The sequence below is a fragment of the Nyctereutes procyonoides genome, unplaced genomic scaffold, assembly GCF_905146905.1.
Source record: "Nyctereutes procyonoides isolate TBG_1078 unplaced genomic scaffold, NYPRO_anot_genome, whole genome shotgun sequence".
NCBI classification, from domain to species: domain Eukaryota; kingdom Metazoa; phylum Chordata; class Mammalia; order Carnivora; family Canidae; genus Nyctereutes; species Nyctereutes procyonoides.
Genome location: NW_026575142.1, coordinates 15,087,708 through 15,103,276, shown reverse-complemented (window position 1 = coordinate 15,103,276; position 15,569 = coordinate 15,087,708). Strand labels below are relative to the sequence as shown.

The 15,569-nt window shown below is 32.6% G+C and overlaps 1 protein-coding gene across 4 annotated transcripts in view; it reads left to right on the top strand.

Annotated features, from left to right (window-relative positions):
• Positions 1–15,569, top strand: part of DYNC1I2 (dynein cytoplasmic 1 intermediate chain 2) — a 58,559-nt gene that overhangs the window by 16,387 nt on the left and 26,603 nt on the right. For 3 of the 4 annotated variants that reach the window (XM_055308383.1, XM_055308384.1, XM_055308382.1), the window contains exon 5: positions 7,596–7,711. In XM_055308383.1, coding sequence (XP_055164358.1) covers positions 7,596–7,711 — 116 coding nt within the window. Of the gene's footprint in view, positions 1–5,397; positions 5,458–7,595; positions 7,712–15,569 lie in introns of all 4 variants that reach the window. The other variant, XM_055308385.1, reaches the window with a different exon arrangement.

Below are 15,569 nucleotides of genomic sequence, written 5' to 3'. Positions count from 1 at the left end.
AAAATAAGTTGTGAGGATATAATGTACAGCATAGTGACTACAGATACTAATACTATATTGCATATTTGAAGATTCCTGAGAAAGTAGATCTTAAATGTTCTTATCACAAGAAAAAATACTTTTGTAACTATGTATTGTGACACATGTTAACTAGAATTGTGGTGATCATTTTACAATATATACAAATATCAAATCATTATATACCTGAAAGTAATGTAATATTATATATATATATATATATTTTTTTTTTTTAAGATTTTATTTATTTATTCATGAGACACAGGCAGAGGGAGAAGCAGGCTCCATGCAGGGAGCCCGATATGGGACTCGATCCCGGGGCTCCAGGATCATGCCCGGGGCCGAAGCCAGGAGCCAAACCGCTGAGCCACCCAGGGATCCCCAGTAATATTATATGTTATACATACTCACTTAAAAAAATGTTTTCTGCCAAGTTTTCCTGTACTCACGTCTTCCTTATAAAACTATATTTCATATTTGTTTTAGGATACTGCACACTTGTTGAGCCTTGCTTTCCAAAAGTTCAGTAAGATTTCAACCTCTCTCCAAAGACTGTATTGGGGAAAGTATTTTTACTTACTCCTTTTTGACATATGCACACATATGCACACACATGCACGCTAATAGCAAGTCTTTTAAAAACAGCATCATACTTTTTGACTCCCTGTGACAGCTGAAATGAGATTTAAAAACATAGTTAAAAACTTTATTCAGAATCCTCATTTAGGGCAGGAAGTTAAATGTCCTCCTGTGAAAAATCTTTTAACACACCTTTTAATAGGAAATAAAGTTTCTTATTAAGTTTCATCTTTGTGCCTGAGTCCCTCTGACTGAAGTTATAAATAAGTAATGAGTATTGAAAAGACAAGAAAAAAGAAACAAAGGAGCTAGATAATAAACTCAGTATTTTAATCGATTTGCGAATAATCAGGTTATCATTAACAATTAGAAGACAAAAAAGTTTCACCAGTTTGGATTTGAGATGTGTTTTCCAAAACTGTTTCGTAAATAGAACCAAAATTGCAAATGTAAGCTACACTGTTATGGAGGTAAATAATAAAACCATCATTTAAGAAAAATCAAAACTTAAAAAAAAATAATAGTACCTTATAAAATACTATATATTATAGACTAAAGGCTAAATTTATTTAGTCTAAACTTATTTTTACGACTAAGTTTGTCTCATACTTCATACTTTTCGTACAAATATGTTAATATTCCTTTGCGGATAAGCAAATAGTATTTTCAGGAGAAAGATTTTTTTCTCTTCTGCAACATTACTTTAGTACAAATATTTACCCAAAGACTTATTGTATTTATTAAATTTATTTGTATTATAAACTATTTTTATGTAGATAATTTACCATGTTCATTTTGAATTCTGTGTTTTTGATTTTGAATAGTAGAAAGAGGGCAGCCCCGGTGGCGCAGCAGTTTAGCGCTGCCTGCAGCCCAGGGCGTGATCCTGGAGACCCTGGATCGAGTCCCGCGTCAGGCTCTCTGTATGAGGCCTGCTTCTCCCTCTGCCTGTGTCTCTGCCTCTCTCTCTCTGTCTCTATGAATAAATAGATAAAATCTTAAAAAAAAAAATGAATAGTAGAAAGATTATTTTATTTTTTTAGAAAGATTATTTTAAATGCCACATCAGCAAGTTTGCTTTTTTTTTAATAGAAGTCTTTTTTATTTTTATAAAGCCGATTCTTTTTTTTTTTAATTTTTATTTATTTATGATAGTCACACAGAGAGAGAGAGAGAGAGGCAGAGACATAGGCAGAGGGAGAAGCAGGCTCCATGCACCGGGAGCCCAACGTGGGATTCAATCCCGGGTCTCCAGGATCGCGCCCTGGGCCAAAGGCAGGCGCTAAACCACTGCGTCATCCAGGGATCCCAGCAAATTTGCTTTTAAAACTACTTTGTAACATCTACTTGGTTTTATTCTTTTTTTTTTAATTTATTGATTTATTTGGGGGAGAGAGAGAGAGAAAGAGAAAGAGGGAGGGCAAGTGAGGGGCTGGTCAGTCTAAAGCAGACTCCCCAGTGAGCACAGAGTCTAACTCCAGGCTCGATCCCATGACCCCTGATATCATGACCTGAGCCAAAACCCAGAATTGGATGCCCAACCAGCTGAGCCACCAAGGTGCTCCCGTCTCCTCAGTTTTTGAAATTAACATGAATTAGAGGGGCAGCTGTGTGGCTCAGTGGTTGAGTTTCTGCCTTCCGCTCAGGTTATGATTCTGGGGTTCTGGGATGGAGTCCCGCATCAGGCTCCCTGAGGGGAGTGTGCTTCTCCCTCTGCCTATATCTCTGCCTCTCTCTCTGTGTCTCTCATGAATAAATAAATAAAATGTTAAAAAAAATACATATGAATTAGAATATATTGTTCTGAGTTTGACTGCGAAACCCAGAGTTTATTAGAGACCCATTGGAATATTGTGAATTGGTACAGGGAGTAAATACTGTTAAGAAAAATATTTATTTGTAGATAGGATACATATTCATCAAATTGCCAATATAATGTTAAACACTAGATAGATTATTACAGAAAACAGGATATTCTGGTCCTTGCCTTCCTAGAACTTACATTCTAATGATTAAACCTTAAAGATATTATTCACGGGATCCCTGGGTGGCGCAGCGGTTTGGCACCTGCCTTTGGCCCAGGGTGCGATCCTGGAGACCCGGGATCGAATCCCACATTGGGCTCCCGGTGCATGAAGCCTGCTTCTCCCTCTGCCTATGTCTCTGCCTCTCTCTCTCTCTCTCTCTGTGACTATAATAAATAAACAAAAATTATTAAAAAAATCTTTAAAAAAAAGATATTATTCACTGCACTGAAAAGTTCGAAGCATACAGTGCTAACTTGTGTTTAAGTTTAAAGTATAGATTTTTAATAAGTTTTAAAACAAGAAAATAAGTATTTAAATATCTTTCGGGGTATTTGTTCTTATTAGAGAATGAATATAAGATTTAGTTACTTTTCAGTTTAACAGGAGAACAAAAAAAATCCTCTTTTTGAATGAGATAACCTTGTCTTTTTTTAACTTGTGTCTTTTTAATCTTAGTACATATATTGTCTCCTTTGAGAGCAAAGATTCAGTTTTAATTATTAACTTTTAAGAAGGCTGTGTATGTTCTTTTTTATGTATGTATACATGCAAGAGTAAAAACTATGACTTCTACTACATCATCTCCAGATTCCATAGTAGGGAGATAATTAATCTTGTTAATTGGTGAATAGCATTGTTAATTAATGAATAGCATTTCTAAATATATGGCTTTTTAAAAGAATGCTAAGATCTGAGAATGAGACAGAATGAACTTGAATTGAGCAGGCGTGTTGGTAATGAAAGAATGAAGAGAATAAGAAGAAATATCACAGGAAAACACATGAAGATGTGTGAAATGTATGAACCTATACACTCAACTCTGTTAACTGGGCAAGACAGTCCAAGATTAGTACACTCAAGAAGAAGGAAAAAATATATTAAACATTACCAAATGTGGTATCAAGACATACCTGAATCATTATTTCCAAATGCCAAAAATTTCTATTGGGCCTGGTTGTAATTTATGAATAAATATAAAAGGCCATGAAAAGTGATATCTCTAACTCTGCAAATTCGGAGTTGAATTTCATTGTTTCTAGTTCTCTTTCTCAGTCACTTCTGTTATCTCTAAAACGTAGCTAACAGTTACTCAATTTGATAATCCATATTTCTTGATCCTTGTTCCTTTTTCCATTCTTGATCATTTTATCTTTCAGGCTTTTGGATTATATTGGAATTTTACTTTATATGTCTGCTGATGCCTTTAATAAACATAATACTGTATGTTGTGCAGTGTATTTTTGATACTGGCTATATTTTTAGATAAAGTTTTATTTAATTTTAGACTTAAATGACATCCTCAACAAGGAGCTTTAGGTCACTAATAGCAGCTATACCTCTCATATAATGTAAAGTCTGGGGACAGAACATCCCTTGGAGAGCACCTAGTAGAATCCTTTCTGATTTAACAAAGCCTATTTGTTGCTATTCATTGCTTAGTAGATCTTCAGAGTGACCTTTTCTTTGCATACACACAATCCTGTTTAAATCCCAGAATCTTTATATTTTTAATATAAAGAATTTCTCTAGTTCAATTTTTTTTTTTAAGATTTATTTATTTGTGATATACAGAGAGAGAGAGAGAGAGTGGCAGAGACACAGGAGGAGGGAGAAGCAGGCTCCATGCCGGGAGCCTGACATGGGACTCGATCCCGGGACTCCAGGATTGCGCCCTGGGCCAAAGGCAGGCGCTAAACCGCTGAGCCACCCAGGGATCCCCCTCTAGTTCAGTTTCATCTGTTTTCATTGATAAATTGTTTAGGCAAGTAAAATATAGAAATCTTTATTGTATTTAAATGTTGTAGCTGTTTTAGTTATATAACTTATATAAGTATATATTAGACAAAAAGGTAGTACTGAATATATTGTGCTTAACTTTTTAATAGGGACTATGAGCATCATACAGTACTGTACGTAATTATCTTATATTCTACTAACTTGTGTGAACGCCAGTGTGATAAAGTACCTTTTGTTCTAGTAATACAAGATTTAGTTTATGTGGAAAAGATCCCATATAAGTTACTTACCTGTAGGCAAGGCTAAAACACAACCAAATATTTATTTAGAATTGATACTCTCTAGAAGTTTAGTTAATTAGGTAAGTCCTTGGAACACAAAATATTTTTCCTGGAAAAATTTATTTTTTCCTAGAGACAGAAATCTTTAGTTGTTTTCTAAAGCAGATGACATGTAAGCCCACGGCAGTGCTTAACCCATAAATTACATAGGGGTCACATTTTGGAAACTTTAGCTTTTTTGTATCCCAGTGGAATAGTCTTTGGTTTTCTTACCTAAAGGCTTATGTGTTGATTCATTTCCTTTACCAATATGACAATTTCCTGCACACATTTAATGCTTTGGGCAAGATTACAATATGTTAACTAAGATGTTTCTACTAATGTTTTTTTAATTAAGAAAATTAAAATTTTAGTTATTTTTATAGCCTAGCTTGTTTTCCAAAAATCATGTATTATTCATGTTGTTGGATGCTTTGGCTGTTCTTGTCCATTATTAGGCAATATTAGCTTCCTGTAATCTGAAAATACTGTCTTTTAACTATTCCGGGTTATATGTTTGCATCTTTAACCACATTGTGCTTATGGCGTGCACTAGAGCATTGAGTGATACCTGGTATTTTTTTTTCATACTAACCAGAACATGTGGTTTTTAATTGTGAACAGTATTTTAGCTTTACCTATTCATAGAATGTATTTGCTTGACTAACTTATGGCCTTTTTTGCTAACGCTTCATGGTTGTCCTACAACCATTTAGGACGCTGCATTGGGATACAGATCCATCAGTTCTTCAGCTTCACTCAGATTCCGATTTGGGGTATTGAATAGATTTTTTACCTTCCCTCTTTTATAATTAATTTGTTTCTTTGTGAAACTGTCCTAATATTACTTAAATTTCTAATGTACAACTATACAGTTAGGAAAAGAATTAATATTTTACTGTGACACCTCATTTATCCTCTATCATTAGTGAAAGAAATATTTTATGTATCTGATTTTCTAAGTACCTAAGTCTACCCATTTAAATGTCCAAAGTCCTTTGATTATCTCTGTAAACTTTTCTAAGCTGTTACAAACTTCCCAGACTTTTTCTGATATGTATTCTACATGTAACTGAACCTTTTCTGAGTTACTTGATATGAATATTAATTTATTTCCTGATGATTTCTGAGGTTTTAAGAGGAACAGAGCTGTTGGTCATTTATACTGTGGCCCCAGATTGCCATTGATTTATTCATTAATTCATTTATTTATTCTAGTCTCCAATGCAAATTATATATGTTTGTTGCTGCCCTTGTGCTTTTTACTTAATAGCTCTTTTCCATTGTTAATTTGTACCTTCTAAAACACGTGACCAACACCTTTTGGAATTAATCTAAAGTAAGAGTAAATAAGTCTTCAATTAGGGCATGTAAGAAAAGTATATGAGCTTCTTGTACATTAACTGGAAGCTTCTCTGTTGACTGCCCTGAGACTCTCTCCACCCTTAGTTGCTTCCTTATTCTCAGAAAAAGTGGCTTTTGGATAAGTGAGGTATTACCACCCTACCCTTCTACCCCTAAATCTTAGAGTATTTTGTTTGTTCGTTCTAATATTGTGATTTTTTTTTTTTTTTTGTCTAATTAGAACCTGTATGCAGTCAAGTTAGTAACTTGTTCCTTATGTTCTTGACTTGGCCATTTTTTTCCCCAGATATGTGAGTGATTTACTTTTCAAGTAGTTTATATCTTAAAACTCAGAATATAGTATTTCTTATTTCAAATTTTATTCTTAGAACACAAGATTACTTCAAGTCTGCTTAAGTTTTCCCATTTAATTCTTTGATTTCGTACTTTTTTCCCCCTTTTAAAACTAAGATATTCCTAAAGTGGAAAACACATTAAAAGAAATTGTTATGGCCCACTTCTGGGACCCTAGATAAAATTAATCTATTTAATTACTAATTTTATTATACTTTTTTGTATAGGATTTTGAAAATGTTTTATTAGAAAACAGTTAACTATTACATATTCATACATATTTCAGATATCCTGCTTGGTTTTCGGAAGTTACAGCAGTGCTTTTATTAGATATCCTTTTAAGTCAGTCTTATAATAGAGAGCCTCTTTGGGAGTTTGTAAGCATACTATATTATTTGATTAAATATTTAGACATCTGATAAATCAAGAAAAAATCTTCCGTATACCTAATAAAAGAGATTTTTCTTTTCATACATTTTCCTCAGCTACAGTTGTCTTCTGTTTGTCAAAAAAAGAATGAATTCTGCCTATTTAAAACAGAAGTGACTTTAGAACAGAAGGGTATTCAAGATACCTGTTGCTTTAATTCAGGTGTAGAATATTTGCATTGTAGTTTGTCCGTATATGAATCAAGGACAGTCCTGACTATGCAGAGATTAGAGATTTAAAAGTTTAAATATTTCATTTTAAGATTTAAGTTATATGATTCTCAATTTCTGCAAAGTATAAGTAGAGAAAGATTTTCAACAGAAACTTATTTTTCGTTCTTAAACCTAAAGCCTCCTAATGGTGAAGGAAACTAAATGCGGTCTGAGTGAGATCCATATATCTGACTCTTCAAAAAAGTCTGGAATCATATCCCTACTAAGAACAGTACTCATAACCAACCATATTTAGTCCACTCTGAAATTCCTGTCCTCTAACTCTATTATTACCCACACATTTGCTCTAAGAAACGAAATTATTTGCTTTTTTAAAGTGAAAAACAAACATCTTGAATGATTCAGAAATACCTTTTGTCTTTGCTATCTTTAAATTCTTTTGTTAGAATGAAGCCAATTCATTGTTCATCTAAAATTTCTTGAATAAAACAAGGATTTAAATTACAGTTTGGATGTGCAATGTTTAGTTCTTAATTTTCCAAAATAACATGGTTTGATGTAGTTAAAATGTTTCATTTGTTGTATTTAAAAACATTTATCTTCACTTTTTCTAGACGAGGACCTATTAAACTTGGAATGGCTAAAATTACACAAGTTGATTTTCCTCCTCGAGAAATCGTCACATATACAAAGGAAACTCAGACTCCAGTTATGGCTCAACCCAAAGAAGGTGAATATTTATCCTAAATATGATGGTTATTAAATTCCCATTTTGAGTAAATGAATTCTTTTTTTTTTTTCCTCTTCCTTTCTTTTTTGTTTTTTGGCCTATTTTGTAGGGAAACATAATACTAACACTTTAAGATTTCTGTATTAATGTGTTTGTTCTTAGAGTTTTAAAACCTTTTCTTTTAGAAGTTAATGAAAGTATAAACCATATGTATGGTTTTTAATTTTGTTGACATAAACTTAAGTTTTTAATCTTCATTTTGTCATTGATATGTGATGCTTTAGAATCCGGAAAGCTTAGGAATGTTCTGTTTCTCTGTCACCAAGCATAATCCTCTAAAAGAATATATCACACAGTAAATGAAACCATGTGAATTATGTTCTGTAGAGCACGTGATATTCTGATATGCTGTCATTGTTATGTTATCCATATTAATGAATAACTCCAGACCTAATCTTAAACTTTTGCTTTTATGACTTACGGGCTCTAGTGTGTTGATTTCGTAAACAGCCTTTAATCTGTCTGAAATAGAGAGATGTATACATGGACATTATATTGAATGTCGAGTCTTTTGATTCTTTTTCTTTTTAAAGATTTATTTGAGAGAGAGCACGAACAAGAGCAGGGGCAGAGGGCAAGGGAGAGAGAACATCCTCAAGCAGTTTCCCCGCTGAGTGCAGAGCCCAACTTAGAGCCTGATCCCAGGACCTTGAGATCATAATCTGAGCTGAAATCAAGATTCGGCCACTTAACCCACTGAGCCACCCGGGTGCCCGAGGAGTCTTGATTCTTAAACCAGAAGGAGTTACCATTTTTACATTGGGAACTAATTTTTAAAATCTTATCAGATAGTTAATGATTCAAGTATAAAGTTAATATGATAGTTCTTGTTTTTTCCAGTTAGGCTAATAAATTTATGTCACACATTAAAGAGGTTTTACATAATATATGTAATACAGGTCCACAGTTTCTTATCTAAAACCTTTGAAGCCACATATGTATTTGAATTCAGAATTTGTTAGATTTTTGAGAAGTTACTAGTAAAGTATATGTGCTGTAAGTAAACACTCCAGCCACATCCTGGGCATTAATATTTTGGCAGCAGAAGATAAGAATATTCAAACTAAGTAAAATAAATAATGATTATAAATAGCTTTACCTCTGATCATGTCAAAGCTTACCACTAAATGAGTTATAGATTTTAGAGTTGCTGTTATTTTGGATTGTGATCTCATAATTTTCCTTTTAGCAGTCAGTGCATAAGGAATGTTTTTTCTGTTTGGCCAGGAAAATTTATTCCTGTTTAATTATGGAATATAAAACATTAAAACTTTGTTTATCAAGTATTTTTAAAATTTCAGTTTCATTACTGTTTCTCCACTAAGGAGAAGCAAAAGTAATATTTACTTCAGAAAGCCCAGAAAATACAAGTAAGCAAAAAGGAGAAAAAAGTCCTTGTGGTGCGTGGGTAGCTCAGTCAGTTAAGCATCCCCAACTCTTGATTTTGGCTCAGATCATGATCTCAGGGTTGTGAGATGGAGCCCCATATCCCAGCATGGAGTCTACTTAAGATTCTCTTTCCCTCCTTCTGCCTGCAACCCTGCTTTTTTTTTTTTTTTAAAGATTTTATGTATTTATTCATGAGAGAGAGAGAGAGAGAGGCAGAGACACAGGCAGAGGGAGAAGCAGGCTCCATGCAGGGAGCCCGACATGGGACTCGATCCCAGGTCTCCAGGATCACGCCTTGGGCTGAAGGCGGCGCTAAACCGCTGAGCCACCCGGGCTGCCCGCAACCCTGCTTTTAAAAAGAATCCTTGAGACCTTTAGCTGTTACCAAAGAAAATCTTTAAACTTTCATGTTTATATATACCTCAAAAGAAATTAGGATTATACCTATTTACAGGCTATGTACTTTTTAACAACTCTCCTTTCCCTGCCCAGATAGGATGGAGGTGAAATAAATACCTTCGACTTTTTTGTTCACTTTCATCTTGTTCCCAAAAAGAGTTGACATTATCATACGTACTATTACATTTCAAAAATTTTGAGGAAATCCGGGTAATATGTTTACCCAGGACTTTTTTTTTTTTACTTGATTATGTGAATGTTCATTTCTGTGGATACATTGATTGGTAAGATAGCTTTCACAGAAGGAAAATCCTTATCTTACTAGAAAAAAAGCCACTGATGATAAACTCGAGACATAAGCAACTTAAAGGAAAGATGAAGTGTTGAAGAGTATTAAGAATATTAATACTGCAGGATTCCATAATTTCTGGAAAATAGTATTTTATTAATATATTAATTCAAGTATTTTAATGTGTATCTTTCTGGAGCTACATTATTGTATATGTTAACTAAAAAAAAAAAAAAAAAAAAACAAGCAAAATAGCCAAAATGAAGGCACAAAGACTCATTTAAAAAGTATAATAGGCTGGTTTTCTTCATCTAATAGTTTGGAAATTTATTTTTAGTTATTCCATCATACTTACGAAATGCATTTTGGATTACTTGAAGTATAAAGTGTTCTGAAACTATTTTGGGTAATACCTATTATAATCAGTTTAAGTGAAGAGTTCCTATTTTTTTAAATAAATTTTTTCTAATTATTAAGGTATTATATTATTGAGAATTCAGAAAATACAAAGAATGAAACTAGTATACTGTCTTCCATCATATACAAAAGTAAATTCAAAACGGATTAAAGGTTTTAATGTAAGACCTGAAGCCATAAAACTCCTGGAAGAAAACCTAAGCAGTAAGCTCTTTGATATCAGTCTTAGCCATACGTACTTTTTTAGAACAGTTCTCTTAGGCAAGGGCACCAAAAACTAAAGTAAACAAATGGGGTTACATTAAACTAAAAAGCTTTTGCAAAACCATCAACCAAATAAAAAGGCAACCTATCAAATGGGAGAAGAAATTGGCAAATCATACACCCAAGAAGGGGTTAATATCCAAAATGTATAAAGAACTTAGACAATATAAAAAATTTTTTTAAATGGACACAGGAATTGAATAGATGTCTTTCCAAAGAAGACTTACAGATGGCCAACAGACACTTGAAAAGATGCTCAATATCACTAGTCATCAGGGAAACGCAAATCAAAGCTACAGTGAGATATTACCTCATACCTATCAGATTGGGTAGTATCAAAAAGACAAAAAATAACAAGAGTTGGTAAAAATGTAGAGAAAAGGGAAATCTTGTACACTGTTGGTGCAGCCACTCTAGAAAAGAGTATGGAAGTTCCTCAAAAAATTAAAAATGGAATCACCATACAGTCCAGCCATTCCACTTCAGGGTATTTATCTGAAGAAAACAAAAACACCAATTTGAAGAGAGACATATATATATGTATGTATATATATATATAATACATATATAAAAATACATATATGTATGTGTATACAGATGTATGTGTATATATGTATGTATATATGTATGTATATATATTCATTGCAGCATTATTTACAATAGCTGAAGATATAGAAGTAGCCTAAGTATCCATCAAAAGATAAATGGGTAAAGAAGATGGAATATTCTTTAGCCATAAAAAGTGAAAATTTGCCATTTTTGAAAACATGGATGGCTCTAGAGGGTATTACACTAAGTGATAAGTCAAACAGAGAAAGACAAATACTATGTTTTCACCTGTATGTGAAGTCTAAAAAAAAAAAACCAAGAAAACCCAATCAGAACAGACACAGGATTCACAGATACAGGAAACAAACTGTTGGTTGTTACCAGAGAAGGGGCAGACATTGGGGGTGGGTAAAATAGGTGAAGGGGATTAAAAGGTAGACTTCCAGTTATAAAGTAAGTCAGTCATGGGAGATATAACGTACAGCATAGGGAATATACTCAATAATATTATAATAACTTTATATGGTGACAGATGATAACTAGACTTACTGTTGGGGTCATTTTGTGGTGTATAAAAATACCAAATTGCTATGAGTATACCTGAAACTAATAGGATATTTGTGACAGTTATACTTCAATTTAAAAAAATTACAGAAAGGATATAAAGAGGAAATTATTCCATTGTGTAATAATTACTGTTAATATTCTGTTTCCAGTTTTCAGTGATATATTTTTTAAAAAATTGTCTATATATACACATATATAAGTTATTTACATATATGATTTTATATCCTATTTGGAATTTGCATTTTAATTGCTTATTTTTGTATGTGTGTAAATTTTGAAATGTTAACGTGTAACTTATGGCCATTGAACTAATATAAATATATAACTATATAAGACTGGCATTTTTCAAAAATTCTTTTTCCTATTTTTATTTTGCAAGTAATTAAAAATTTGAAAGATCATGATTTGTTAGATAAGCTGATGATCCAGAAGCACAAGATAAACTGTATTCTTTTCAGTTTTCAATTATTTGGGGCAAGGCTTTTAGCATCACCAAACTTCAGCTTCTTTGCCAGATTTTTTGTAAGTAGAGAGACTGTTTCTTCTTCATTACTATAATGCCTGCTCTTAGTAGTGCCTGGCATGTAGTAAGAACATAGTACTTGGTGAAGGAATTAATTACTTTTACCTACTCAGGAGAATTATTTTACTTACTTGTGTTATTTATTTTCATGCATTTACTCTAGAAGTAACTACTGGGAAATAGGTTATTTTCAAGTGTTAATGCTACAGTATAATTACTGATGAAATTGGGTGAAAAGTATGATTTGTCTCAGTTCTTAGTTTTAATATGACTATATCATATTCTAATCTTTATTTGCTCTTAGATCCATAAGTGAAACCATTATAGATTCTCCTTTGAAACCATTATAGATTCTCCTTAAAGCCTCCTTGAATTCCATGGTGACAAACTGTGTAGCTACAAATATGTTCTCATTTTGTGTCCTGTGTATCCCTCTGAATACTATGAACAAAATTGAATCTGTTAACATCTTGCAGATATATTATTTTAGCTATTTGTAATGGTTCTTCAAACTTCATGTTTAAATTAATAGCTGAGGATTTTAACTGCAAAGAGTGCTCACATATCAGGTAGAGTGTGAAGCACTTTACATTATCTCTAATCCTCTCACCAAAACCATGAGTTAAATATTTGTTCTGTATACACATGAAGAAGGTAAAACTGAAAGAGATAGTTTATCAAGGGTCACATAGCTAGTAGCTAAGATTCTAACCAAATCTGATTTTAAGATGTGCTTTCTCTCTCATGCTGCCATTGAAGCAACACGTTCATGCTTTTATGGTGGTAACACATGATAAAAAATTCAATTTATAGTGTAATACAATACAGGCAGGGATACAGATGTATAACTGAAACAATAGTTTTATTAAGTAGCACCTCCTCTTGTTATATTTCATTTTTTAAATGAAAAATGACCATAATGTGCTAAATTTATTGGTTGAGTTAGACCTGTAGTTTGAAAAACATTTCATTAATGGATAGCATGGTTTAGTTAACTTATTTATTGGTATATCTGCATCAGGAAAATATTTTATGGTAATAATTGCCTAAGAGTTATGAATAAACAGCTTTGACCTTTCATTGTGCTAAATATAATTTTTATTATCTTTACTTATCAGAGGTGAAAGTAAGAAGATAAGTGAACTCAACCCAGTTTCTGATGAGTATGTCTGTTTCAGTACCACTACCTTTAAATTTTTCCTGTGGACTAGACTTAGATATTTTTTAAAGGTCCATGTTTATTCATTTGCAACCTAACAAGTATTTATGATTCTATAATTTTATTGAGTATACGCTATATATGAAGGGACTACGTCATCCTTTCTTTTTTTTTTTTTTTTTTTTTTTTAGTTTCAGGTTGAATTATATAAGTGAAGAAGAATAATAAATTTATCCTGAAACCATGGGGCCATCCCCAGTTATAAAAATGAGATCATTTCCTTCCTATATATAATAATTATTTTCATGTCTAGGGCTCTTACCATTAAGTTTCTTTTCCCAATTTGTGGAAGTTTTAGGAAGAGGGAAAGAAAAAAACCTGAAATTAAGGTTTTATAATGAAAACACTTTGTGCTTAACTATACTTGTACTTATCCATTGCTTTAATATAGTGGTTCTCAAACTTAGCCTGGTTGGTTTCCATTTAAGAATTATGTAACAAATTCCAAAACTCACCATGAGGCAAAATTGCTGAAATTATAATTTGAGTGTAGCAGACAGTAAATTAAACTTGGATAGGCAGTGTAATCAGTGCAGGAGTAATATGAGTTACTAAATTGAAGATAAAAATTGGTCTTAGGCTTAACTCTTTCTACCATTTTTTTAAAATGGCTGAATCTCTTCTTTTAAAAAGCATTGTTTTTTTCTTTGTTTTTTTTGTTTTTTGTTTTTTGTTATTGAAGCAGTGGTTTTTATTCTGCCTTGTTTTTCTTTTTCACCATTCTAGCCATCTTCTTGCTTTCAAGTTTACTCTGTAAGTTGGTAGTACTGTTTCTGAACTGAGATACTTTGCTGTCTTAAAGCACCTACTGTGAATGAAATTGACTAGGAACATGTGACCTTAGTCAATTTCGCTCTCTGCAGGTAAAAAGCATCTCATGGTGCCCACAGATATACTCCTGGAAAAGTTACTTTATTCCCTTACCTTTTTAAAGTCTTTAACTCTTTTGAAAATGGCTTTATTTTTTAAATCTACCTTTTTAGTATGGATTTTTTGCTGCTATTTTTAGATAGATTTTTAAAGAGGAAGAAATCCTATGTTATCTAATATTATCAGTTTATTGACACTTGAGGAAACTGAGGCCTGAGGAAGTTAATCGATGAGCTGATGGTCACAATGTGAGTGAATATAGGGCTACAACCAGAACCTGACTTTTGATTTCCAGTGAAGTGCAATTCTTATAATATTCCAATTTCTTATCTGTGTGGAGTTTTACAGTTACTTTTGGTATTGGTTTAGTAGCCAGATATTTTTCCTTAGGAACATGTTTTTTGTTTTTGTTTTTGTTTTTTTCTTAGGAACATGTTGATTAGTATTTGTAATGTATAGAAAAGTATTATATGTAAATAGCTTTGAAATTTTTATTGCATAATCTTAACATCTATCAGTAATCTATGCTTCCCAGGTAGACTAAATTTGTGGAACCGTTGGTTAATATTACTTTTAAAAATTGTGGAATAAATAAAGCATATAATAAATTAGTTATAACCCTTAGAGAATCTGTGAGAACATAAATATAATTGAAAATTAAAACATTTGTTCTTAAAGACTTGTAATCAGCATATCTGAAATTATGGCCTCAGAAAAAATGTAATATTTATGAGATCATAGATATCAGGATCTATGTCAATGATGCCAATACTGCCAAAAATCTGAATTTTGTAGAAAAAGACCATGTAGAAAACCAAATCGTGTTAAAGTAAATGGCATAATTGACATTTTACTTCTTTTTTGTTTTTCCCCCAAGTTAACATTTGATCTGTATTCAAAATATTTCCTGATGAAACAGACTGCTCTATATTTTCCCTTGTTGAGGATCTAAATTATTAAGGAAATCCAAGAGATCTTGTATATCAGTCTAGATATTTAAAAAAATAAAAAGAATGGATTCCATTGATCCATTCATGAATCTTTGTCCCAATATAAGGTTCTCTTAATATTGATTTTATTTTATTTTAAATTTTTTTATTTATTCATGAGAGACACACAGAGAGAGGGAGAGACACAGGCAGAGGGAGAAGCGGGCTCCATGCAGGGAGCCCGACATGGGACTTGATCCTGGGTCTCCAGGACCTGGCCCTGGGCTGAAAGCGGTGCTAAACCGCTGAGCCACCCGGGCTGCCCTTAATATTGATTTTAAAGATAAGGTGTAAGTAGGTGAAATTAGGGACAACTAGATTGA